This window comes from Spermophilus citellus (assembly GCF_964194105.1).
Source record: "Spermophilus citellus genome assembly, chromosome: 6".
Classification (NCBI taxonomy): Eukaryota; Metazoa; Chordata; class Mammalia; order Rodentia; family Sciuridae; genus Spermophilus; species Spermophilus citellus.
In genome coordinates this window covers 63,985,950-64,012,562 of record NC_138187.1, presented here as the reverse complement: position 1 = coordinate 64,012,562, position 26,613 = coordinate 63,985,950, and the positions used below count along the sequence as shown (strand labels likewise).

General features: G+C 34.3%; 1 protein-coding gene across 5 annotated transcripts in view; it reads left to right on the top strand.

The window, feature by feature from the left end:
* MPP7 (MAGUK p55 scaffold protein 7) overlaps positions 1–26,613 on the top strand; it is a 258,247-nt gene that overhangs the window by 161,257 nt on the left and 70,377 nt on the right. For all 5 annotated transcript variants that reach the window (XM_081298034.1, XM_081298033.1, XM_081298035.1 and 2 more), the window contains 3 exons: positions 361–438; positions 3,041–3,121; positions 25,434–25,565. In XM_081298034.1, the coding sequence (XP_081154160.1) occupies positions 361–438; positions 3,041–3,121; positions 25,434–25,565 (291 nt within the window). The remainder of the gene's footprint in view (positions 1–360; positions 439–3,040; positions 3,122–25,433; positions 25,566–26,613) is intronic.

Sequence of the window (26,613 nt, the reverse complement as noted above, 5' to 3'; positions counted from 1 at the left end):
ACTTATGTTTTAAGAAAAATAAACTACAAATAATATGTGAGGTATCCAAGCTATATATTTTAGAAATTATAGAGCTTTAGAAACGTGACATTTTTATTCAGGAGGAAAAGCTAAGGTTTAGTTTCTATGTGGGTCGGTCCTATTTAATAACAATGCTTTTCTATTTCACTCCAAATAGTAAATATTGGATCACAGTAATAGATGAATTTTATATACATATGTGCCACCTATAGGTTTATTTTAACACATGGCTGTAGAAAAAGTCCAAGGAATCCAATTCTATTTACAGTTATAAAAATATTTAAATATCTGTGATTGTTTGCTAGCAGGTAAGCTCACATTTGTTTGATTTTCTTCCAGATTCATGAAAAACTCCACTACTATGAGAAGCAGAGCCCGGTGCCCATTCTACATTCTGCGGCAGCCTTGGCCAATGACGTAAGTGTGCCTTTCTGAGCTCACAGGACGTGTCTGCCTCAGGCCTGGCAGAGGTGGAACTCATCCTAGTGCAGACAGATGTGTGTGATCCTATGAGTGAAAACCAGAAGAAGTTGCAAATGTTTCCAAAAGCCCTGTCATCACTGAGCTTATACTGATATTATGTTGATTTTCATTCACTTTCCTGTTTTAAAAATTGTGCATGCACCTACCCCTGTGTTCTGCCTTGGTAACGACGTAATAGAAATTTTAGGCTTCAAACTCTATGGAGAGAAAGAAGCTGTCAGGCATTGGTGTTCTGAGAAAGTCACAGACAAGGGGAAAGCTTTGGAGAAATAAAGACAAATGAGATAGTTATATTGCTGACAGTACTAAAAAAATGACAGGTACTAGGATAGGAATGAGGCATATGAAATACATAAAAAGACAGAATTGTTTTTAAAATGGATTATAAAGCACAGTGATGATTTATGGATATTAGACCTTTCCAAATTACTTTCATAACCAAAAAATAAATTTTAGAAGCAGTTGGCATTGATGGAGTAGTTAATTTCCTGTAGCTATAATTTTATTTTAAGCCTGGGGGAGGGGAACCTAACTTGCTGATTCCTACTGTTAACTTTCGGATTCGGATGAATTGAGAGCACACCTGGATAAACTATAAAGGACACTCAGCTAGACGAGAAATGTGTTTAGTGTGTGGTAGTGATATCCTGTAACTTATTTGTTGCTCTTAAATTTTTTCCTGTATCACCATAAGGCAAACTGTAATTCAGTTTAGTAAAATGCCAGGACCGTAATATGGTAAGAAAAAAAGAATCGGCTGTCTTCAGAAGTTGATTTTCTTTGATGTTTTGTATCCTAATTTAGAAATTAAAACATATGTAATAACAATCCAGTTATATGTATTGGTTTAGTCCTCAAATATTTTCCATTCTATTTTTATCTCCAGACATATGTTTCAATACATATGTTAATGAGTAAGCTTACTTCTGCATTGTAAAACTAAAACTTTTGAAACAAAGGTGAATAAAAGTGTGTATATAGTTACATAATTAAGCTTCAGCTAACATTTGAAAAAGGCTTTAAAACCAGTTTTCAAACATCTACTGCTGAGGGTTTTAGGAAAAAATTGTGTAGAGATTTATGTAATTGAGCCCCAAGTATAGTACATAGTAATTTTTTTTCAAAAAAATTAGAATATGAGATTGAGATAGAACTCAGGGGTAGAGCACTTGCCTAACATATGGGAAGCCCTAGAGTTGATACCTAGCACTGCAGGAAAAAGTAAAATAAAATAAAATAGTAGACCTTACTATTAAATATGATCAACACAGTATTTTTAATTCACTATAACATTATACTTAAATGTTAAACAAATATTATTATGTATTAAGTGAGTAAAGAATATGAAGAGCCTTTTGTCTCTTTTTGTAAGTTAAAAATTCTATAAAAATGTTACCCTGAAAAAGTAAAAGCAATTTTTGTAATGTTATTTGTCAACTTTCTCTGATTTTATTTTCTGTACAAAAAGTCCATTTCCAAAGATAAGAACTATTGTTTTTAGCATAAAAGAAACAGTAGGGGCAAATGGAAAATTCATGCAGTATTTTAAGATAAAATGCTTTTATATACTTTGAATTATAAACCATATGTTGCATAAACCTTATCTTTTTATATTTGTGTCTTGCTTTTCTTATAGAAATTATATGATCCTTACTGAGAAATTTTGATAGAAAAGTCTCAAATTTTTGTTTGTAACTGGCAAAAGATAATTGTATGTATTTATGGTACACAGTGTGATATTTTGAGACACACACACACACACACACACACACACACACACACACACACACACGATTAATTAGCTTACCCAACTGCTCAAACATATACCATTACTTTGTGGTAAGAACATTCAAAACATTCATATTGGAGAACATGAGGCAGATTCAAAGTTCCAGTTCGTTCTTCATATCAAATTGACAAATGGGAATTCTTGATCATTACAATAAAGTACAGTTAGCATTTTTGGTGCCAGGGTAGTTCTCAAACTATTATGGGTTTATGATTAACTTGGTTTTTATGTAATAGACTTCTTAGTCTGTGTAGATAAACATAATAAAAGTTTCAGGTCATTTACTCTATTAGGATCATTCTAGTTCGTTTTACCCCAGTTCTAAACAGCACAGCTACTGTGGATTTTTGGAAACCCTATGGATTTCACCACCTCATTCAAAAACTCTCCATCTTTTTTATTTTTTTTTTTTGTACGGTGTCAAAACTTGATCCAGTCCTTTTTACAAATGGTCCTTTGTCTACGTGCAAAAGACCATTCACACAGATGAAGTGCTGGGATTTGCCCTCATTGCAATAAATCAGAAGTGATGTGGCTGATATGATCACGCAGGTTGTACTCAGCCCAGAACCTGGGCTTGAATCTGCTCTTCTAAGGACCAGAAAAGAAGAGCACTGATTGATTTCTTTCATGCTGACTTAAACACTGGAAAGTAATAACCTTGAGCAAAATGGATTCTCAGTTCTGCACAGAACCTCACAATGCTCTTGCTAAACGTTACTCATGTCAATGTAATCTTCCTTGCAGCTGGCTGAAGAGCTTCAGAACAAGCTATTAAACAGTGAGATCAGAGAGCTGTTGAAACTACTGTCAAAACCCAATGTGAAGGTGAGGACATGTTACTCCTGTAATAAATACCTTCTGAAAGGGCCACTTTCTGAGTCTTCAGATGAATTGTGTTTCAGGCATCAATTTTCAACTCAATGTATTTTCAAATAGTACACATATTTTATTAACCCGAATCCTAGTAAGGTAAAAGAATTATAATGTTGTGACAAGTACTACCCAGTACTTTAACTGGGAAACTCAGAATTTAAGTTGGGTTAATATAGTGCAGCTTCAAGGTTGTTTTCCTTTACAATGAAATTAAGAATACAAAATACAGAACCACAGTGATTTTGTTTAGGTTTATTTAACTTGGCCAGTTAATGATTATTTTAATATATTTGACAAATATCTCTATTTTTCTGTAGTATTATTTCGGTACTCTTCTCTCCCCCTTCAACTGCCTCATTTTCTATCCTTGTACTAATTCATGTTTCAAAATATCATACCATTTTATAGAATAGAGCAGTTGTCCAGTGTCAAATATCTCTTAAAATATTGATAGACTTCAATTCTGTCCTGCCTGCTTCCTCAGAGTTTATTATTCATTCACTTATTTATTTATTTTCTGAATGTAATTAGTTCTGAGAAGGCATTTCACAATTGTCTTGCTCTTATTCTAAGGTTATCAATACATAAAATCCTATAATGTATACATTGGGAATTTGAAACCACTGCAAACTGTGTGTAAAATGGTTTCCATGAGTCACAATTACATATGAATTTTATATGTAATTTATCATCATAAGATCAGTTGTCTTATGATGAATACTGGTAAGAATAGAGTGTTGAATGAAAACTTATGTTCAGGTACAAAACTGTTTTTTGCCTTCTTGGAGAAATATCCTTTGAAATTGTGCTGTATTTGGTTTTAAAATTTATATTTTTAAAAAGTTTTTGAAATTAGGGCTGAGGTTGTAGCTCAGTGGTAGAGTGCTTGCTTAGCATGTGTGAGGCACCGGGTTGTATTCTGAGCGCCATATATAAATTAATAAGTAAAGGTCCATCAACAACTAAAAAAATTTTTTTATAGTTATTGAAATGAAGTATAAAATGGGCCATAGTATCTAACCCTTATAAGTACATGAATGTATTGAAGTCAGAAGTAAATGGACTATGAATAATAACGTGAGGGTAATTGATTTCTAATGGTTTAGGGGTCTAATTAAATTTTATTTCTAAAAGAACAAAGATCAAATTAGAACAGAAAAGTTGCTTAATATTAAAAAGAAAGGGTGCCACATAGTTAGGCACTCCAAGAAGGAGATTTGTAGAGACCACTGTCATGATTTCTTTAAATCTTGAGATTTAAAGCTGTGTTTAGTATCAACTGTATGTAAAAGGTTAGTGTCAACCAGAGCAGGGTGAGGTGAGCCATGAGAAGCTTGTCAAATCCCTTTCTGAGATTATTAACTTGGTTCAACAACATTAGAAACTAAAGAGGAATGTTTCAGATTTTTTAAAAAGTGACTTTGGTATTCTACTCAACAGTGTTTGAAATGGAATGGCTAAAAATAGATTATACAAGAGGTAGGCTGGCATTTGGTTTAAAATGGAGGTATGACTTAGATGGTATTATGAAGATCCATTTGATAAAATTTAATAATTGGTTAAATTTCATTGTATGGAATGTATTTTATATGCATTATGTTGTTTATTTTTTCATATTTTATAGTGTGACTATAGAATGGATAAGAGGTCAGCATAAAAGATGTATATTAAAGAAATATGAGTAGAAAGCAGATGATATTTCAGATACATGGTGTTTCAGTTGGAAATGACAATCCGTGGTTATCCAGTCTTGGGAAGAACATATCTTTCTTCCATTTTTCACCTAACATATAATACAGCTTTCCTTGAAGTCATTCGTATTAACTGCCATCATTTTGAATGTCACCTATAAGTGATTCTTTAAAAAGCTCAGCCCTAAAATACATGTTGGACTTTTTCAGAATATAATCAGTCAATTCTTTTGGTTCTAGGAATTAAATTAAAAAATTTGCTTTATTTTCCTTCTTTTAAAACAAAGCAAGGTGTAGTAGAATATGTTATCTATTCATGGGCTATTAGTTGAACTGACAGTTGAAATATGAAATATGTAATTCTGGTGTGTTAATTTGAGTGTTGTCTGTCATTTTTAGCAGATAAAAAATTATTTACTGTTTAGACGGTTATTCTATTTTAAATATTTTATTCATAGTAACTGAAAGAAAACCTGACATATGCTTACCAAGTAATATGACCTTTTTTTAATATTCTTATTTGTAGATGGACACAATACCTTTATTTTATTTATTTATTTTTATGTGGTACTGAGGGTCAAACCCAGTACCTCACACGTGTGAGGCAAGCACTCCACCACCAAGACCCTATATGACTTTTTTTTTAAAAAAACACTTAGGTACAAACAACCAGATATGTAGCCACTACAGAAAAATAATATATGTATTCCTCAGATTTGCTAATAACTCTTTTCAAAAATCGTTTGAACTTTTCTTTGGTGATTTATAAATGTTGCTAGAAATAGATATTTTTTCAGATATTTATTCAGTGCCTACTGTGTGCCAGGCCCTCTGGAGATACGATTTGTAGTAAATAGATTAATGAAGGCATAGGAGAAATATTGGGTTTTAAAAAAGGGGGGAGGACAAATGGAAATGATGTGAAACATATAGGATTGGTGCTAAATCCAAACTTTGGTTGAGGAAAACTGTAGAGGAAGGCCTGAAGGTCGAATACGGGGTAACCAGAACAGAACGGGGCATGTGGAATGGGTCGTCGGCAGAGTGTGAAGAATAAAGGTTTTAGGTCAAATGCACAGTATGTGAAGTCTCTTAAAGTTCAGCGTGACTGCACAGTAGCCTGTGAAAGAGGACAGGGCAAGAGTTTGGAGCAGGAAGTCAAGCCTTTTGAGTTGGGCTTATCCCACAGACTCTGGCTTATGCCTGTAGTTAAGGATTATTATTAATAGCTCTTCTTTTACTTTCAGTTGCTTCCTTATTTATATGTTTTATTATGGCCACCCTAATTTTGAACATGATAAGTTTGGATTTCATCCAAAGTATAGTGGAGAGTCATTGAAAGGACTTAAATAGGGCAGTGACACAGTCACTCCATGCGTAGAATATGGAGAAGTTTTGAAGGATGATGGGTGGGTAGAATGGAATACTGCAATCAAGGAAGGTCAGTTGGGAGTCTGTGGAAATAATGGAAGAGGAATATGATTGTGGCCCTGATGAAGGAAATGGGGGACAGGTCATTTTGAGGGATAACTTTAACACGTGATATTTGGGGGAGGAAATAGAAAAGAAAAATCCCCACTAAAATGGATTCCAAATAGGATAAAGCCTGAAGTATAAAAAGAAATTGGACCATGTGCTGGGCATGGTGGCGCATGCCTGTAATCCCAGCGGCTTGGGAGGCTGAAACAGCAGGATCGAGGGTTCAAAACCAGCCTCAGCAATGGTGAGGCACTAAGCAACTCAATGAGACCTTGTCTCTAAATAAAATACAAAATAGGGCTGGGGATGTGGCTTAGTAGTTGAGTGCCCCTGAGTTCAATCCCCAGCACCCCCCCTACCCCTGGACAAAAAAAAAAAAAAAAAGTGGACCATGAGCTCAGAGGTAGAGCTCTTGCCCAGCATGTGTAAGACCCTAGGTTTGATCCCTAGTACTGCAAAAAGAAGAAATTTGCAACAAAACAACAACAACAACAAAAAGATTATTTGATCATGGGATAGAGAAGTGTTCACAAGAATAGAGACTGACAGACACAGACAGAAACATATACACATGCTCATACCCATAGGAGTTTTTAAAAATCCCTGAATGAGTTTAGAAGGAGTACTTTATACAAATGATTTATGATGTTTGTCATTAGTAAAATGGGAAACTTTAATTTTACCTTTTAAAAATTTACTTGATAAAGACAAAAACAAACATATATTCTTTTTTGATGATACATAATTGTGTTTTTAATTCAAACTGGACAAAGTTCAGAAGCCACTCTTCTCATTGCTTTTAGTGAAGATTAATATCTCTTGATATGCATAATCACTTTTTCTTCTGTGAATTAGATGTTCATATACCTTTGGGGAATAACTGTCCTTATCTGGCTGTATTACTTTTCCATTTTTTCTAAATATCAATATTAAATGTACATTTTTCCACATAAATGTGATCATAGAATATACTACTTAACTGTGGGTTTGTTTGGTTTTAACAGTTGGGTATTTTGTGAACTTCTCTTGGGATTAATATAATTATCTCCTTTTTTTGGATTTTTTTTTATTGGTTGTTCACAACATTACAAAGCTCTTGACATATCATATTTCATACATTAGATTGAAGGGGGTTATGAACCCCCAATTTTACTCCAAATGCAGATTGCAGAATCACGTCGGTTACACATCCACAATTTTACATAATGCCCTATTAGTAATTGTTGTATTCTGCTACCTTTCCTATCCCCTACTATCTCCCATCTTCTCTCTCTACCCCATCTACTGTAATTCATTTCTCTCCTTGTTTATTTTCCCATTCCCCTCACAACCTCTTATATGTAATTTTGTATAGCAATGAGGGTCTCCCTTCATTTCCATGCAATTTCCCTTTTCTCTCCCTTTCCCTCCCATCTCATGTCTCTGTTTAATGTTAATCTTTTCTTCCTGCTCTTCCTCCCTGCTCTGTTCATAGTTGCTCTCATTATATCAAAGAAGACATTTGGTATTTGTTTTTTAGGGATTGGCTAGTTCACTAAGCATAATCTGCTCTAGTGCCATCCATTTCCCTGCAAATTCTATGATTTTGTCAATTTTTATTGCTGCATAGTACTCCATTGTGTATAGATGCCACATTTTTTTTATCCATTCATCTATTGAAGGGCATCTGGGTTGGTTCCACAGTCTAGCTATTGTGAATTGTGCTGCTATGAACATCGATGTGGCAGTATCCCTGTAGCATGCTCTTTTAAGGTCTTCAGGGAATAGTCCGAGAAGGGCAATAGCAGGGTCAAATGGTGGTTCCATTCCCAGCTTTCCCAGGAATCTCCAAACTGCTTTCCAAATTGGCTGCACCAATTTGCAGTCCCACCAGCAGTGTACAAGTGTACCCTTTTCTCCACATCCTCGCCAGCACTTGTTGTTGTTTGACTTCATAGTGGCTGCCAATCTTACTGGAGTGAGATGGTATCTTAGGGTGGTTTTGATTTGCATTTCTCTGACTGCTAGAGATGGTGAGCATTTTTTCATGTACTTGTTGATTGATTGTATATCCTCCTCTGAGAAGTGTCTGTTCAGGTCCTTGGCCCATTTGTTGATTGGGTTATTTGTTATCTTATTGTCTAATTTTTTGAGTTCTTTGTATACTCTGGATATTAGGGCTCTGTCTGAAGTGTGAGGAGTAAAAATTTGTTCCCAGGATGTAGGCTCCCTATTTACCTCTCTTATTGTTTCTCTTGCTGAGAAAAAACTTTTTAGTTTAAGTAAGCCCCATTTGTTGATTCTTGTTATTAACACTTGTGCTATGGGTGTCCTATTAAGGAATTTGGAGCCTGACCCCACAATATGTAGATCGGAGCCAACTTTTTCTTCTATCAGACGCAGAGTCACTGATTTGATATCAAGCTCCTTGGTCCATTTTGAGTTAACTTTTGTGCATGGCGAGAGAAAGGGATTCAGTTTCATTTTGTTGCATATGGATTTCTAGTTTCCCAACACCATTTGTTGAAGATGCTATCCTTCCTCCATTGCATGCTTTTAGCCCCTTTATCAAATATAAGATAGTTGTAACTTTGTGGATTAGTCTCTGTGTCCTCTATTCTATACCATTGGTCCACCCGCCTGTTTTGGTACCAGTACCATGCTGTTTTTGTCACTATTGCTCTGTAATATAGTTTGAAATCTGGTATCGCTATACCGCCTGATTCACACTTCCTGCTTAGAATTGCTTTTGCATTTCTGGGTCTTTTATTTTTCCATGTGAATTTCATGATTGCTTTATCTATTTCTACAAGAAATGCCATTGGGATTTTGATTGGCATTGCATTAAACCTATAGAGAACTTTTGGTAATATCGCCATTTTGATGATGTTAGTTCTGCCTATCCATGAACAGGGTATATTTTTCCATCTTCTAAGATCTTCTTCTACTTCTCTCTTTAGGGTTCTGTAGTTTTCATTGTATAAATCTTTCACCTCTTTTGTTAGGTTGATTCCCAAGTATTTTATTTTTTTGGAGGATATTGTGAATGGAGTGTTTTTCCTCATTTCCGTTTCAGAAGTTTTGTCACTGATATACAGAAATGCCTTTGATTTATGCGTGTTGATTTTATATCCTGCCACTTTGCTGAATTCATTTATTAGTTCTAGTAGTTTCTTTGTAGACCCTTTTGGGTCTTCTAGGTATAGAATCATGTCATCTGCAAATAGTGATAATTTAAGTTCTTCTTTTCCTATTTTTATGCCTTTAATTTCTTTCGTCTCTCTAATCGCTCTGGCCAGTGTTTCGAGAACTATATTGAATAGAAGTGGTGATAGAGGGCATCCCTGTCTTGTTCCAGATTTTAGAGGGAATGCCTTTAACTTTTGTGCATTCAGAATGATGCTAGCCTGAGGCTTAGCATAGATAGCTTTTACAATATCGAGGTATGTTCCTGTTATCCCTAGTTTTTCTAATGTTTTGAACATAAAGGGATGCTGTACTTTGTCGAATGCTTTTTCTGCATCTATCGAGATGATCATATGGTTCTTATCTTTAAGTCTATTGATGTGGTGAATAACATTTATTGATTTCCGTATGTTAAACCATCCTTGCATCCCAGGGATGAATCCTACTTGATCATGGTGCACAATTTTTTTGATGTGTTTTTTGTATCTGATTCGCCAGAATTTTATTGAGGATTTTTGCATCTAGGTTCATCAGAGATATTGGTCTGTAGTTTTCTTTCTTTGAGGTGTCTTTATCTGGTTTCGTAATCAGGGTGATGTTGGCCTCATAGAATGAATTTGGAAGAGCTCCCTCTTTTTCTATTTCCTGAAATAACTTGAAAAGTATTGGTATTAATTCTTCTTTAAAGTTTTTGTAAAACTCCGCTGTATACCCATCCGGTCCTGGGCTTTTCTTGGTTGGTAGTCTTTTGATGGCTTCTTCAATTTCATCCATTGATATTGGTCTGTTCAAATTGTGTGTATCCTCCTGACTGAGTCTGGGCAAATCATATGACTTAAGAAATTTATCGATGTCTTCACTATCTTCTATTTTATTGGAATATAGGTTTTCAAAATAATTTCTAATTGTCTTCTGTATTTCTGTAGCATCTGTTGTGATATTGCCTTTTTCATCCCGTATGTTAGTAATTTGAGTTCTCTCTCTTCTTCTCTTCGTTAGCATGGCTAAAGGTGTGTCGATCTTATTTATTTTTTCGAAGAACCAACTTTTAGTTTTGTCATTTTTTTCAACAGTTTCTTTTGTTTCAATTTCATTGATTTCCGCTCTGATTTTAATTATTTCTTGCCTTCTGCTACATTTGCTGTTGTTTTGCTCTTCCTTTTCTAGGGCTTTGAGATGAAGTGTGAGCTCATTTATTTGTTGGTTTTTTCTTTTTTTGAGGAATGATCACCAGGCGATGAATTTTCCTCTTAAAACTGCTTTCATTGTGTCCCATAGATTCCGATATGTTGTGTCTGTATTTTCATTTATCTCTAAGAATTTTTTGATTTCCTCCTTTATGTCTTCTGTAACCCATTGATCATTCAGTAACATATTGTTCATTTTCCATGTGATGTAGGATTTTTCCTTCCTTCTTTTATCATTGATTTCCAGTTTCATTCCATTATGATCAGATAAAATGCAAGGTATTATCTATACCCCTTTATATTACTGAGGGTTGCCCTATGGCATAATATATGGTCTATTTTTGAGAAGGATCCATGTGCTGCTGAGAGAAAAGTATATCCATTTGATGATGGTTGATATATTCTATATATGTCAGTTAAGTTTAGGTTATTGATTATGATATTGAGTTCTATAGTTTCTTTATTCAACTTTTGTTTGGAGGATCTGTCCAATGGTGAGAGAGGTGTGTTGAAGTCACCCATAATTATTGTGTTGTGGTCTATTTGATTCTTGAACTTGAGGAGAATTTGTTTTATGAATGTCGCAGCACAATTATTTGGTGCATAAATATTGATAATTGTTATGTCTTGTTGGTGAATGGTTCCTTTTAACAGTATATAATGTCCTTCTTTATCCCTTTTGATTAACTTAGTCTTGAAGTCAATTTTATTCGATATGAGGATGGCCATCCCTGCTTGCTTACGAGGACCGTGTGCGTGGTATATTTTTTCCCATCCTTTCACCTTCAGCCTGTGTATGTCTTTTCCAATCAGATGTGTCTCCTGGAGGCAGCATATTGTTGGATTTGTTTTTTTAATCCATGATACCAGCCTATGTCGCTTTATTGGAGAGTTTAAGCCATTAACATTCAGAGTTACTATTGATATATGGTTTGTACTTCCATCCATGCTTGATTATTTATCCTTTTTAAAAAAAATTAGTTTGTTTCTCCATGATTATCTTTCCCCTCGCCCTCTGTCTTTACTGAGGCACTTCCCACTGATGGTTTTGGTTATTGTTTTTCATTTCTTCCTCGTGTAGTGTTTTGCTCAAAATGCTTTGCAATGCTGGTTTTCTGGCTGCAAATTCTTTTAACTTTTGTTTATCATGAAAGATTTTTATTTCGTTGCCATACCTGAAGCTTAATTTTGCTGGATACAGAATTCTTGGTTGGCATCCATTGTCTTTCAGTGTTTGAAATACGTTGTTCCATGACCTTCTTGCTTTCAGTGTCTGTGATTAAAAATCCGTTGTTAACCTTTTTGGTTTACCCCTGAATGTAATCTGTCTCCTTTCTCTTGTAGCTTTTAATATTTTCTCTTTGTTCTGTATATTGGATATCTTCATAACAATGTGTCTTGGCGTTGGTCTGCTGTGATTTTGTGTGCTCGGTGTCCTGTATGTATCTTGAATTTGTATATCTGTTTCCTTTTTTCTGGAAAGTTTTCTGTAATTATTTCATTCAGCAGGTTACTCATTCCCTTGGTTTGAATCTCTGTACCTTCTTCTATCCCGATGACTCGTAAGTTTGGTTTTTTTATGTTATCCCATAACTCTTGGATGTTTTTCTCGTGATTTTTTACCAGCCTTTCTGAGTTGGCTAGACTCTTTTCAAGATGATATATTTTGTCTTCATTATCTGACGTTCTGGCTTCTACTTGCTCCACTCTGTTAGTGATACTCTCAATTGAGTTTTTAATTTGGTTTATCGTTTCCTTCATTTCTAGAATTATTGTTTGATTATTTTTTTATAATCTCTATCTCCTGATAAAGATGCTTAACTTCTTCTTTTATCTGTTTATGTAATTCATTCTCAATGTGTTCTTTCGCTGCTTGAATTTGCTGTCTTGTATCCTCTTTAAGGTTCCATTCCATCTGTCTAAGGTGTTCCTTGAGTTCTTTATATGACCATTTTTCTGATGACTCTAGGTCCTCCTGAATATTTAGGCTGTCCTGCATTGTTTGTACTCCTTTTCTTCCTTGCTTTTTGAAGCTGCTCATGTTACTTCTTGTTCTGTTTGACTGATGAGTTACTGTTTACTCCTATAAATTCATTAGATGCTTGGGAGGAAAGGTATTAGAAGGGAAGGGAAGAAGTCACTAAAGAGAATGAGAGTAAGCAGGTAGAATTCAAGGAAGGGGGGATAAGATAATTGAAAAGAAATGAAAAGACAAAAGAAGAAAAAAAATAGGAAATAAAAAAAGAAGATAAAAATTTAAAAAATATAATAAAAACAAAATTAAAATTAAAATTAGAAGAAAAAAATTTTTAAAAATTGTAAAAAAAAATTAAAAATACAACAAGAAAAAAAGGAAAATGAAAGAAAAACCCACATCAAAAAAAAGAGAGAAAAGAAAAAAAAAGAAAAAAAACTAATAAATGGAGTCTTAGAGTTTGATTAACTTCTCTTCCAGTAGGTGGCGCTGTGCCCACGAGGCCAAGGTTCTCCTGTCAATACGTGGGAACCAATCACTGTGCAGCAGCTCCTCCCAGACTGGGCGAGTCTCCAATCCTGAGTGCCTAGGGCCTCCTCTTGTGTCTAGTCACTTCCCACTTTTCCTCTAGCCAGGCCCCTCTCATGGGTGCCGCTCACCACAATACTGGCTACACGCCAGATCTGCTGCTTCCAGGAGCCCTGTTTTCATGAACGACTGGGCACATTTTTCCAGTTTGCCATTCCCTCAGACCCTAAGTTTGTAGAGCTTGGGGCTGAGAATCCTCAGCGAATTTTACTTGCCCTCTGGTAGCCACGCCCCCAGTAGCTGGTGCAAGAGACCTCAGCTGTCAGCAGTGGTGGGAGCTGTAGTTCCGCGCCGCGGGTCCTGCGCCACCTCTGATTCCCTCGGTCTGGCTATCGTGCTCACGGGAGAGCTGGGAGGGGCCCTTATGGGAGAGCTGGGAGGGGCCCTTAAGGTTTCCCCGATGTGTGGAGCGGGAAGGCTAGGGAATTACACACCTGTAGCCTCAGGTTTCAGTGAAGTTATCTCCTCCGCCGCAGTCTGATGACGTCAGTTCTCTGCCATGGTGGTATCTCTTGCAAATGGCGACAGTTCGTTTCCCTTTGCCGGGCGACCAATGCAGCGGGTGCGTCTTTACTGTCTCTCCCAAGCCCCGTTTCAAACCTGTGGCCACTACCTATGAAGGCTCGGTAGACATTTACCTCCGTAGAATGAGAAGGGCTGACCAGTTGTTTCAGCCAGATGAATTAGTACTGAGTCCTATAATTATCTCCTTAATTCATCACTTATAAATGTGTCTTTCTGTCATTTCTGTATTTCTGTTACTTAAAAAAACACTATGATATACATTATTTGTATATTATAGAATTTTTTATTTTGGTACCCGGGACTGAATTCAGGGACATTCAACATTGAGCCACATCCCCAGCCCTATTTTGTACTTTATTTAGAGTCAGGGTCTCAATGAGTTTTTTAGTGTCTTGCTATTTCTGAGGCTGGCTTTGAACTATTGATCCTCCTGCCTCACCCTCCCAAGCTGCTAGGATTATAGGTGTGTGCCACTGCACCTGGCTGTATTACAGAATTTTATGGAATATTGGATAAAAATATATTTTTATCATGTCAGTAAATTGTTGTACATTCGTATTTTCACATTTAAAAATTTTGGTGGTTATTGCTAGCTTGTTCTTTTTTGAAGGGGGTTACTTGGGATTGAACTCAGGGGAACACAACCACTGAGCCACATACCCAGCCCCATTTTGTATTTTATTTAGAGACAGGGTCTCACTGAGTTGCTAAGCACCTCATGTTTGCTGAGGCTGCCAACTTGTTCTTGAGACAGATTCTCCCAATATACAGTATAGTAGTTCATGAAAAGATCAATTTCCCTAGGCAATTTTAATTTATATGCAATTAATCACATATGCCATGTTCAATTAAAGTTCTTTTTTGAACTTCATTAATTGATCATCACTAGAATATAAGCTGCATAAGCACAGGGGTAAAAAGTTCTGGTCATGTAGCAAAAGTTCAGGTAAGTATTGTAGGATCATTTGATAATGATCACTGAAAATCTTGTATTTTCTTCATGGGAGTATTGTAAGAATACATATGTAACCATCATTATATATTTCTAATTTTTGTTTTTAATCTTACTTGCAGTTTTCAAGACAACACAGAAATACATAGCATTCTTTTCCTTTATGACTTCTAGGCATTGAGTTAGTTTAAAGGACTTCTTGTTCCTCATTACAACTTTTGAAAATCATCTTCTATATTTTCCTTTAGGTTTTTAAAAGTTTTATTTCTTTAATTTTTAAGTCATTTATGAAAATTTGGTATATAGCTTAGATATATTTCTAATTTTGTTTTGAAAAAATATATAGCAATTTTCATAACAGTTTAAAATATCTTTATTATATACCGAATCTGTTTTGAACTCTTACTTTGATCAATCTAGTTATGTGATTTTTTTCAGTTGGTATAGACTTATAGCATGATACTCAGTGAGACCCAAATCCTATCATTATTCTTCTAAATTTATTCTTCCACAAGAAATTTAGAATCCTTTTCGTATGTTGTCAAGTATCCTATTGGCATGCAGTTGAGTTTTACAATCTAAGAACATGACAATGTACTCATTTTATATAGTTCTAATAATAATCTTCATATAATTCTTCAATTTTTTTTACCAAATCTGTCCCCAAGCCTGGGGTGTGTCGTGTGTGTGCATCAACACACATATTCACACAACAATAATTCATATATGATAGCAATTTTTCATTCTTATTATTTTGGTAAGTATGTTGTTACTCTATAGCAAAGTGTTGACTTTTAGAATATCTTATACCACTTTACTGAATTATTTTAATTTTCAGGTTTTTTCGCCATGCATTAAATCACATAATTGATGAAAATATTTTATGTTTTCCTTTTTTTAAAGACTTATAATTTTTTTCTTTCCTTTCTTGCCTTAATAATTACTTGCAAGGTGGAAAATGCTCAAAATGTATGGTAATATAGTATATATACTTTTGTTTCTCTATACTGTAGTGAGGACACTTCTCTGTTTAATATGTTTGTTATTATTTTCTGATATAATTCATCTTTTAAAAAAATAAAGTTTTGCGGGGGAGTCGGGGCTGGGGCTGTGGCTCAGTGGTAGAGTGCTCCCCTAGCGCGAGTGAAGCACTGGGTTCAGCACCACCTAAAAATAAATTAAAATAAAAGTAGTGTGTCCACCTACAACTAAAAAAAAAAAAAAAATTAAAGTTTTGGCTTCTCATCTTTTCTTTGTTTTTAAATTTGTTTTTATTTTTTAGCATCAGGGATTGAACCCAAGGGGTGCTTAACTACTGAGCCACATCCCCAGCCCTTTTTGTTTTTTATTTTGAGACAGAGTTAGGTTCCTAAGTTGCTTAGGGCCTTGCTAAGTTCCTGAGGCTGGCTTTGAACTCATGATCCTCCTGCGTGTGCCTCCCAAGCTGGCTTCTTTGTTTTTTAAAATAAATCTGGATTATGTTAAATTTTATCAAATGCCTTCTGGTATTTATTGAAGTGATTATATGAGCTTTTTAATTATCAGCAAGATAATAATGTGCATAAATTTATATTAGGAAGCATTTGTAAGAATTAAACCTTCTTAAAATGCTAACCATATGATTTTCTAATGTAATACTCAGATATTTTTTAAAAATCCACCCTGATGCAAGAGTTGTGGTATTATCATTTTATACATTGTGTTTAGGTTTTATAGTTTGGTTCTGATAGTTTTGAAAAAGAAATTGAAGTCAGACGTGGTGCTGGGCCAATCTGTGCAGTATAGCAAGACACCATCTCTTAAAAGAATTAGAAAAGAGGGGCTTGGATGGTGGCTCAGTGGTAGAGCTTTTGTCTAACATGTGTGAGACACTGGGTTCAATTCTCAGCACTGCATATAAATAAAATAAATGTCCATTGACAATTAAAAATTATTTTAAAAAAAGAATTAGAAAAGAAATCAAAAATATTTTCATGGTTTTCTTGAGTGATGCAATGCTTGTAAGTAGCATAGAAAACATTAATACAGTCCCTTGGTACTAGGACCATCTGGGCAGAAAACTTTCTGATAGTCCTTTCAGTTTCTTTTATTGTCGTTAATCTGGTTTTCATCTTCTTCTAGAGTTGTTTTAATTTTTCCTAGAAAACTTAACATTCTTTTTATAGATTTTCAGATTTATTAGTGGCACTCTGCATTTTTTCCTACTTGATTTATATCTGAAGTTCTATCTTATTTCCCAATACTACCAATGTACATATTTTCTTGTATCTTTTTTTTTTACTGTGCATAGCAAAAACTGTTTGCCTAATCTCTCAAAATAACTGACTATTTAATATCAATTCTGTTTCTCAGTTTTTCTTCTTTTACCTTCCTTTGATTTCTGTTGGTTTGTCTTCCCCTCCAGCTTTTTCAGCTGAGTACTTGGCCTGTTTATTCACACTGTTGAAATATAGAAGCATATATAAATTTTACATGTTATATATGGCATATATAAGCATTATATAAATTAAATATATATGTAACATATAAGCATTACATAAGCTACATAAAAGCATAAATGTTAGATAAAAACATAATATAAAATCATAAAAGCTGAGTTTGACTTTTTGAATTTGATAAGCTTCCATGGTTGTTGTTTATGTCCTATTGGTATTGATGTTAATTTCTCAAAATAGTCTCTAGCAAATATTAATAAGTTTATTATCCTGACTTGTTTAAATTTTCTGGATTTGTTTGGGTTTTCTTCTTGATGTTTTAACTGAATGTTTACTTCTAGTGTGATCAGTATTAATCACAGTATTCAACCTGTTTTATGTAAAATTTGTCAAATATATTTTTGTTTGATCATTTTTTGTAAATGTAATGTAACTATATTAAAGTAATCTTTATATAAACATGGTCCTGTACAAGTTTATGCACAAAAGTTGAATATAACTCTCTTTTAAGTGTTAGGAACACTGAAGCTCAAAAATTTGCATTCAGAAACTAAACTGGACATTTAACATGTTTGTGTGTGTTGTGTTTCAGGGGTGTTCTGTGTTCTGTACTCAACAAAGAATGCAAGTCTGTTTTTCTTATGGATGCACCAGAGAGATGATCTTGTTTGTTTATAGCACATGGCTTGCAACATAGGGGACTCCCAGTAGATTGAAATCAATGGAAATTATTAAACATTTAGAATTTTTATTCTATTATAATCATTTACATCTCTTGTATCTTCATATAAGATAATTCAGCATATTCATATACCCATTAAGGTTTTCATTCATGTTCTTTAATTCATAATAATATAAAGTCATGATCCTATTCATTTCACTCTTTCATAATCCCTTGCTTTGAAGGGTACCAACACTTGTCTCATATAACCTGTTGCTCTTAAGTCTTTAACAGAGAAAATGATTTGCCATTCCATAAAAATAGTGTCAGCTGAGAAGATTTTTAAAGATGATACCAACATAAATTATCAATTAACATATCCAAAAATAAATTATTTTTATAAGTCAAAAGTATCTACCCAATCCTATTGTTTCAATCTTAAAGTCTAGGAAAAACAATAAGATATAAAAGAAATGACAGATGGGGAGAAAAGGAAAAGTTAATGAGTAGCCAGATGCTTCCTGCATTGTGGCAGGAGGCAGAAGCAACAATGTTGGTGTTTAGGAGCATTAATGGAGCAATTTTGGTCTATACAGAAATTTTGTTTCTAGGAAAATCATTGTCACTCACTGACAATTAGGAACCACTTTTAGCCATCAAATTGCTGCAGTAAAGGCAAATTAGCTGGTATGAGTCATCATCCAGGGGCTCATTTGGATAAAATAGTGAAGTGACACTATCTTGAAAACATGGTATTGTAATTTAGGAAGTCAGGGAGAATTTGGTAGGATAAAATAATTTTTTTTTGTAATTTTTTAGCTTTCGAAAGCATTCACTTACCAGAAATTACTCATTGCTAGAGCATGCAGGATGGATGAGGCTTCATTAAAGCATGCTAAAGGAAAAATTTAAGCTTCCTTCTGGAGGGATAAATCAATGTTACCCATCCTTATGAGCTGGATACTCAATTCCATGAACCTGACAGATACTTAGAACTTAGAGTTGACTCCAGGGGGTCTGAGGCAGTGAAAGCTTGTGAGCCAGATGAGTTACAAGGTCTAGTGTTCAATTTCCTGCAGATCCTTCTGAGCAACAGGTAAACCCATCAGTTGTGATTGGTGGTTATGTCATATGGAAACACAATTTTCATTTAAGTATTGCCTTTTGAAAGGAAAATCTATATATTGAAAAATAAAATCATCATAGTTAAGACAGGAAAATGGAATACAAAATGACTTTTAGTTGTCCACAGTAAAAATGTTGCTGAACAACAGTATTTGTAAAGCAGAGCTATTACAAATAATAAACTTGAAATCCATAAAGTTATTCTGGAATCCAGATATCTCCTTAGTTTTGGCTAGTGAGAAAAGATATATAGCTGGTACTCTTAATATTGCATATACTATTGTAACAATGATAATTGCTTTACTTACAGATGTTTTCATTAGCTATTTGTATTGCTCTTACTGCATGCCAGGTAATTGCATAAGTACCCAGATAGTGAATTTTTCTGGTATTCTTCATTCATCTCTGTAGAACCATATTCCCATGTTGTGGTGTTTTTCTCCTGTGTAAAAGACTCCCTATAACATTTTTTGCAATGCAGGTCTGCTACTAATGAATTCTTCAGCTTTTGTATGTCTTTGAAAAGTCTTCACTGCTGAAAGATATTTTTGCTGGGTATAAAATGCTAGGTTAACAATATTTTTCAAGTATTTTGAAGATATTAAAATATTACTCTATTGTCTTGTGGTTCATATTGTTTATGACAAGAAGTATGCTTTCCTTTTTGATAATCATTCTTTCACATGTTGTATACCACGACCCCATTCCGCCATCTTTGGGTGATTTTAATATATTTCTCACTGTGTTTAAGCAATTTGGTCCTATGTTTCTTGTGCTTTGGTACTTTGATCTTGACTATGTGGTTTTTTTTTTTTTTCAATATCAAATTTGGACTATTTTCTGCCATATTTCTTGAAATAGTTTTCATCACTCTACCTTTCTTTGGACATGCCAATTACTATAGTAACTCACTCAGAATTGTCCCATAACTCACTAATATTCCTTTCATCATTTTAAAATATTTCTTCTCTTTTGTGTTTCATTTTGGATAGATTGTATTAATTTGCCTATTAGTTTACTTTTTCAATATCTAACTTACAGTAATCTCATTTGGTGTGCTTTTTCTATTTCATACATTACATTTTTCATCTCTAGAAGCTTGCTTTGAATCTTTTTTTACATATTTCATATCTCCTGTTTCAGTCTCACAGGTATTTGGACATTTAGAATATAACTATAATAACAACTTAATTTCCTTATCCTACTGTCTATCTACCTGTGTAATTTCAGGGTTTGGTTTTATCTAGTTCTGATACCTGTGTAATTTGGGGGCTTGCTTCTATTGTTTTATTTTTTTCCTTCATTATAAGTAATATTTTCTGCTTTCTTTGGATATCTGGCAACTTTTAATTGAATTTCAATCATTATGGGTTTTCTCTCATGTGAAGCTGGGTAATTTTGTGTTTCTGTGAATAAAAATATCAAGAATTTTTCTGTTAAATAGTGAAGTTATTTGGAAACATTTGATCCTTCAGAGGCTTGTGTTTAAGCTTTGCTAGATGACACCATAGCAACACTTAATCTTGGGCCTATTTTTAACTGTTTAAGTCTGTGTGACAACTCTTCTCAATGTGTTGTGTTTTTCCCTCTCTCAGGTGAGAAGAATTCCTGCTTCAGGGATCATTCCTTGTAGTTCAGAATGTATTACTCTGTTTACTGTTGCTATAATAAAATACTTAAAGCTGCATACTTATTAAAAAAAATAGGGTTAGTTAGCTTACAGTTTTGGAAGGTGAAAATCCAAGATTGGGCAGTTCCATTGTTTGGGCTTCTAGTAAGGAACTCCTTGGGCTGCATTATAACAAGTAGATAAGCAAGAAGGGAACATGTCATGTGTAGAAGAGGCCAGGTGCCCAGGGTGGTCTTGATTTTTAACAATCCAGTCTCTCAAGAGCTAACTTCTCTTTTGAGTAGAGAGTAATCTGTTACCATAACAATACCCCCTTTCACCTAATTCCCTCCCAGTAGGCATTAACTCTTAAAGGTTCTGCCACCACTTAATAGCTTTGGGAGGTAGTCCTCTAGCACATGAGCCTTTGGGGTACAAACCACATATCCAAACCATAGCAGAAGAGTTTTTCAACCTTGGCACTGTTGACATTTTTGGCTGGATAATTGTTTTGGGGGTTAGAGGATTGTTCTTTGTGCTGATATTTAGGAGCATCCCCTGCCTCAGTGCACTAGATGGCAGTAGCATCCCCCAAACTGACAATAAAAAATGCCTCCAAACTTGCCAAATGTTCCCTGGAGAACATTTAAAAGTAAAATCACTTTCCCTTAAGAATCATGTATCTAATTCTTTCTGGTAGTATTTATTAAATTAACACACAATTTTACATATTTATGGGCTACAGTGAGATACTGTGATCAAATGGATAATTAGCATGTCCATCACCTTAAACATTATTATTTCTTTGTGTTGGTAATATTCAAAATTCTCTTTTTTTTGTTATTTTGAAATATATAGCACATTATTGTCGATTGCATTCACCCTGCTGCACTATAGAACATTAAAACTTAATCCTCCTAACTATATTTTTGTATCCATTAACCAACCCTTCTCTTCCCAGCTTTTAGTAATCACTGTCCTGCCCACTGCTTCTATGAAGTTAGCTTTTTTAGTTTCCATATATTATTGAAAACATGAAATATTGGTCTTTCTGTGCCTTGCTTATTTAACACTAATGTCCTCCTCACCTGTTGCTCCAAATGACAAAATTTCATTAATTTTTATAGTTGAATAACATTTCATTATGTGTAGATACCACTTATTCAGTGGTGGACACGTAGATTGATACTATACCTTGATTGTTGTTAATATTGCTAAAATAAACAGAGCATACATATATGAAGTAATAATAGTTCAGTGTGGTTTTGATTTTTTTGACTGTTGATTAGTGAAATTGAGCATTTTTTCTATTTCTGTCAACCATTTGCATGTCTTCTTTTGAGAAATGTCTAGTCATATCATTTGCCCATCTTTAAGTCAATTATTTTTTTACTGCATAGTTGTTGAGAATCATATATATATATATATATATATATATATATATATATATATATATATATATATGAATATTAATCAAGCCATCTGGTAGTTTTTGCATATGCATGTTATGGATTAAGGCCTGGCTGTCCTTTATCTCAGGAATTCTGTGTCATAGTCTTCCCTGAGAACTTTAGCTCCTTGACTTTCTTGGATTCATTTCATTTCTACCTCTGTTTTCCCAACTCAGGGAGACCACTGGCAGAATTCTTCGTGGGTTCTTTCTTCTCTGATATTTTTCTGTTTCTCAGTGGTCACTGCCCTTCAATGTTTAATGTCCAGTGTTTTTTTTTTTTTTTTAAAGAAAACAATTGTCTCATTTTCCTTTTGTTTAAAAGGCGCTTTCCAGGTGGCTACTTGTAATCTCGGCCCTCATTATCGTTCTTGAAAGATACTTTTGCTGGATATAAAATGTGGGGCTAGATTTTATTTTTTCAAAGCATTTTCAAAGTATTTCAACTGTTTTCTAGTTTCCATTGTTTCTGCTAGTCAAACTTTCTTTCCTTAATACTTTTTCCTTTTTTTTTTTTTTTTTTTTGGTCATTGGTATTCAGCTGTTTCATTATAATATTTCTGTGCATGGATTTCTTTTTATTTTTCCTGCTACCTAGAAAAATCCTTGGTTTTCTGAATCTCAGGATGTCGCATTAGTTCTCAGAAATTTGTAGCCATTATTTCTAAAAATTTCATCATCTGATACTTTTCATTTTTTTCCCATTGAAGCAAACTCTTATTGAACACAAAAGCATTAATTGAGCTCATTAAAATTAGGATTCTTTATTGATTGAAAAATGCCATTGAGAAAGTGAAAACAAGCTACCAAATGAGAAACTATGTTTATAGCATGTGTAATTGACAAAGATTCTAATCCAGCATATTGTAAAGAACTCTTGCAAATCAATAAGAAAAAGATAGGTGCAATGTAAAAATGGAAAAGGGCCTTGAAGGGGCATCTCACACAAGAATATATATACATGCTTAATCAATGTAGAAGAATTTTGCCTTTTGTCTCATGAGTTATTAGAAAATTTCAACCATAGGAGATGGTACACACTCAGAATGACCCAAATTTAAATTAATAATGTAGAGTGTTGAGGGATGAAAATAATGTAAAATGTTGGGGAAGAAAGTAGATTCATCTATGTTGTTAGTGGGAGTATAATTGAAAAATCGTGTCTACTGATGTTGGCTATACTTATAACTAGTGGCCTAGGCATTTCCATTCTTAAATATACGTAGTCAAAATTATATATCTATGCATCAAAAGACATTAACTATTTACAGGAATATTATTTGTAATTGTCAAGAACTGAAACAATCTATTTGTCCCTCAAAAAATGTAATGGCTAAAGAACTCTGAAATAAGTATTTGGGATACTATTTTTATGAAAAATGAAAACTGCCACTTATGAAAAATGAAAACTACCACCAGTAACAGCTTGGATGAATCTTACTTTACATTAGTGAAAAAATGAATCCACTCTTATAATCCTAATTTTCAAATAGAGTCATCCTTTGGGGGATAGAGAGGCATGATGAATAGTAAAACATTTACATGGGAGCTTCTAGGGTTCACTTCATGTTTCTTTTGGGACATATTCATTTTTTAAATTCATCATCCTGTGCATTTACAAGCTTTACTTTCTGTGTTATGTTGGTACTCCATATCTATGGGTTCTACATCTCAGATTCAACCAACCACAAATTGAAAATATTTGAAAGAAAACATTGCATCTGTAGTATACATATATAGACCTTGGTTTATCTTGTCATTTTTCCCCTAAACAATACAGTATAAAACAACCATTTACATGGATTTTCACTGTTATCAGGTACTATAAGTAATCTAGAGCTGATCTAAAGTGTATGGGAGGTTAGGCATAGGTTATATGCAAATACCACACTATTTTATGTAAGGGACTTGAGCATCTGAGGATTTTGGTATCTGAGGGGAGTCTTGACATCAATCTCCTGTGTATACTGAAGGATGACTGCATATGTAAAGAGTCACTAAAAACGACTAATTAAAAAAGACCATTTTTACTAACTTAGGGCTTGGGTCAGTAGATAGGTATTTTATGGCTATATGTTTAATATTGGCTATGTGATTAAAAGTTGTGAACATTTATGAAGGCAAAGAATAAGGTGCTGAAGTGAAGAAATGGAGGGAACTGCCATTTAATATTTACACTGAATATCTGGGCCATGCCTCTATGAGAAAAAATTACTTGAGTGAAAAAAAAATGTTGTAAGATAAGGTTGGAGAGATACACAAGACTGTTAGAAGATGTCAAAGAGTTTGATCTTCCAAGATCTGTGGGCTTAGAAGGGATATATTTAAAAATAATCAGTCTTGCTACTGTTTGAAGTATGGATATGAAAATGGACCAAAGTTCAATGCTGCTGAACCATTTAGAGGCTATTGCAGTATTCCAAGCCCAAAATGATAGCGTCAGTCATCTAGACTGGGGGTCGCCAATGTTTTAGGTAAGAAATTATCTTTTCCAACTACTGAATTTTTCCATTATACCATGAAAGCAACCATAAATATGTAAATGAATAAGCATGACTATGTTCTAATAAAACTTTATTCACAAAAATAAAAAGTGTTGTACGAATCTCCGATATACAAAGAAGAAAATAAAGTTGAGATATATTTGAGGAGTGGATTTAATAGGGTATAAGATGGGATGTTGCGAGTATAAGTGAGAGGGGAGATTTCAAGGATGATTGGCAGACTTCCAGCTTGAATAAATTATGGTCAGTTATGCTGTTGATTATATTAAGAGACAAGTTAATTGAAAGTCTAAAATGCACTCATCTAAAATAGTAGTGACATGCAAGGTTTCAGTGCTCCCCCCCCCCCCCAATCTTTGGTCTATAAAGACAACATATCTGTGCACTGTGGAGTTTTGTCCCCATACTTATCATAACTAAAGATACTTTTTATTCTTCTAATACACACTTGTTACACAAAACTTGAGGAAAAAAAAGAATCACATTGATAGTTCTTTGTTTTCTGCCAACAGGAGGACAAATATTAAGAAGAAAATATATGTAGTTTTCTCAGATTCCTTTTGGCTCACTGACTATGTATCTATAGCCTCATTTTCTCCCTTCACACACCCACTCCACCTTTGCTTCCAAGTTGCCTTCTTTGTAAGGATAAACCAGCTATAGCTGAGCTAGAGGAAGGTGCGTGCTCATTCTTGTTCTGAATTAATGACCCTGGAGATAGAGGTGCAGCTAGGTAGCGCTGCCAGCTGCAGCTCTGCAGGTTCTGCTTACCATCCTGTTTATAAAAGACCCCTTTCAAGAAGTTGCTTTGCTACCATCATGCCAAAATCATAACACTATTTCTATCTTCTTTACAGTGTGAAGTGTTTGCCTTTTTGTGTTTGATTAATGGTTTTTACCAACTTTTGAATTTTACAGGCTTTGCTCTCTGTACATGATACTGTAGCTCAAAAGAATTACGATCCTGTACTGCCTCCTATGCCTGATGATATTGACGATGAGGAAGACTCTGTAAAAATAATTCGGCTGGTGAAGAATAGAGAACCACTGGTGAGTTTGGCCTACATTGTGCAGTGTACCTTTATATTTCTTTACTTTAAAAAGTTGGTGATGCTATCTTCCAACTCAGCCTCAATTTGATTGCATGTTTCAGGCTAAGTAACTATTTAAAAACAAAAAAAAATTAACTTCTAATACTACCATATAGAAAAACATCCCTTCAACTTGAATGAAGAAATTTAAAAAGTATTTGTTGGTTTTTCCTTTAAAAGAAGTATTAAGATTTTTAAATGTCATTTTCAAATGAGAATATGAAATCAAGTGAGGAAAATTACTCGTCTTGAATTTTTTCTTGTCAAATTTATAGCTAGCATATCAACTTTAGTTTGACAATTATTGTAAAAATAAAGTAAGACTACTGGGTGAACAACATTTTGTTTTTCCTTCCTTCCTTCCTTCCTTTTTTTCTTTTTTATGCAGGGGGTTGAACTCAGGGGCATTTTACCACTGAGCCACACCCTCAGCCCATTTTATTTGTTATTTTGAGTCAAGGGTCTCCCTAAGTTGCTGAGGCTGGCTTCAAACTTCTGGTCCTCCTGCTTCAGTCTGGGATCACAAGCATGTGTCACAGTGCCCAGTTAAAATTTTAATTTTTTAAAAATGTACTAACCAAAAAATTTGAAAGTGTTTATTTTCAATATTAATTGTCAAATGATATCTGTCAGTTTAGGGAGAGATGGTTGTTAGAAGAGACACAAGACTGCAAAGTTCACAAAAACAATAAAATTCCCTAGTAGGTTAAGAGTCAAAGGCATCTTCAGGAGAAGTAATTCTAGTAATATGAATCAGAAATAGGTGTCCTCACACAATAGTCTACAAAGCACTGAATAATCTAGTTCTCTGCTTCCATTTGACACTGCCGTTCCTGATTCTCCCCTTTTTCTTCAACCATACTCCTTATTGTTCCTTATACATTCCATTCATAGGTTCCCCTTAGCACCTTTGAACCAGCCATTTTTTTCTCTCTCCTTTGGCTAACACCCTCCCCTCTTCCTAGTCTTTCTTTACTCACTTCAATGAGGCTGTGTCCTTATAGATT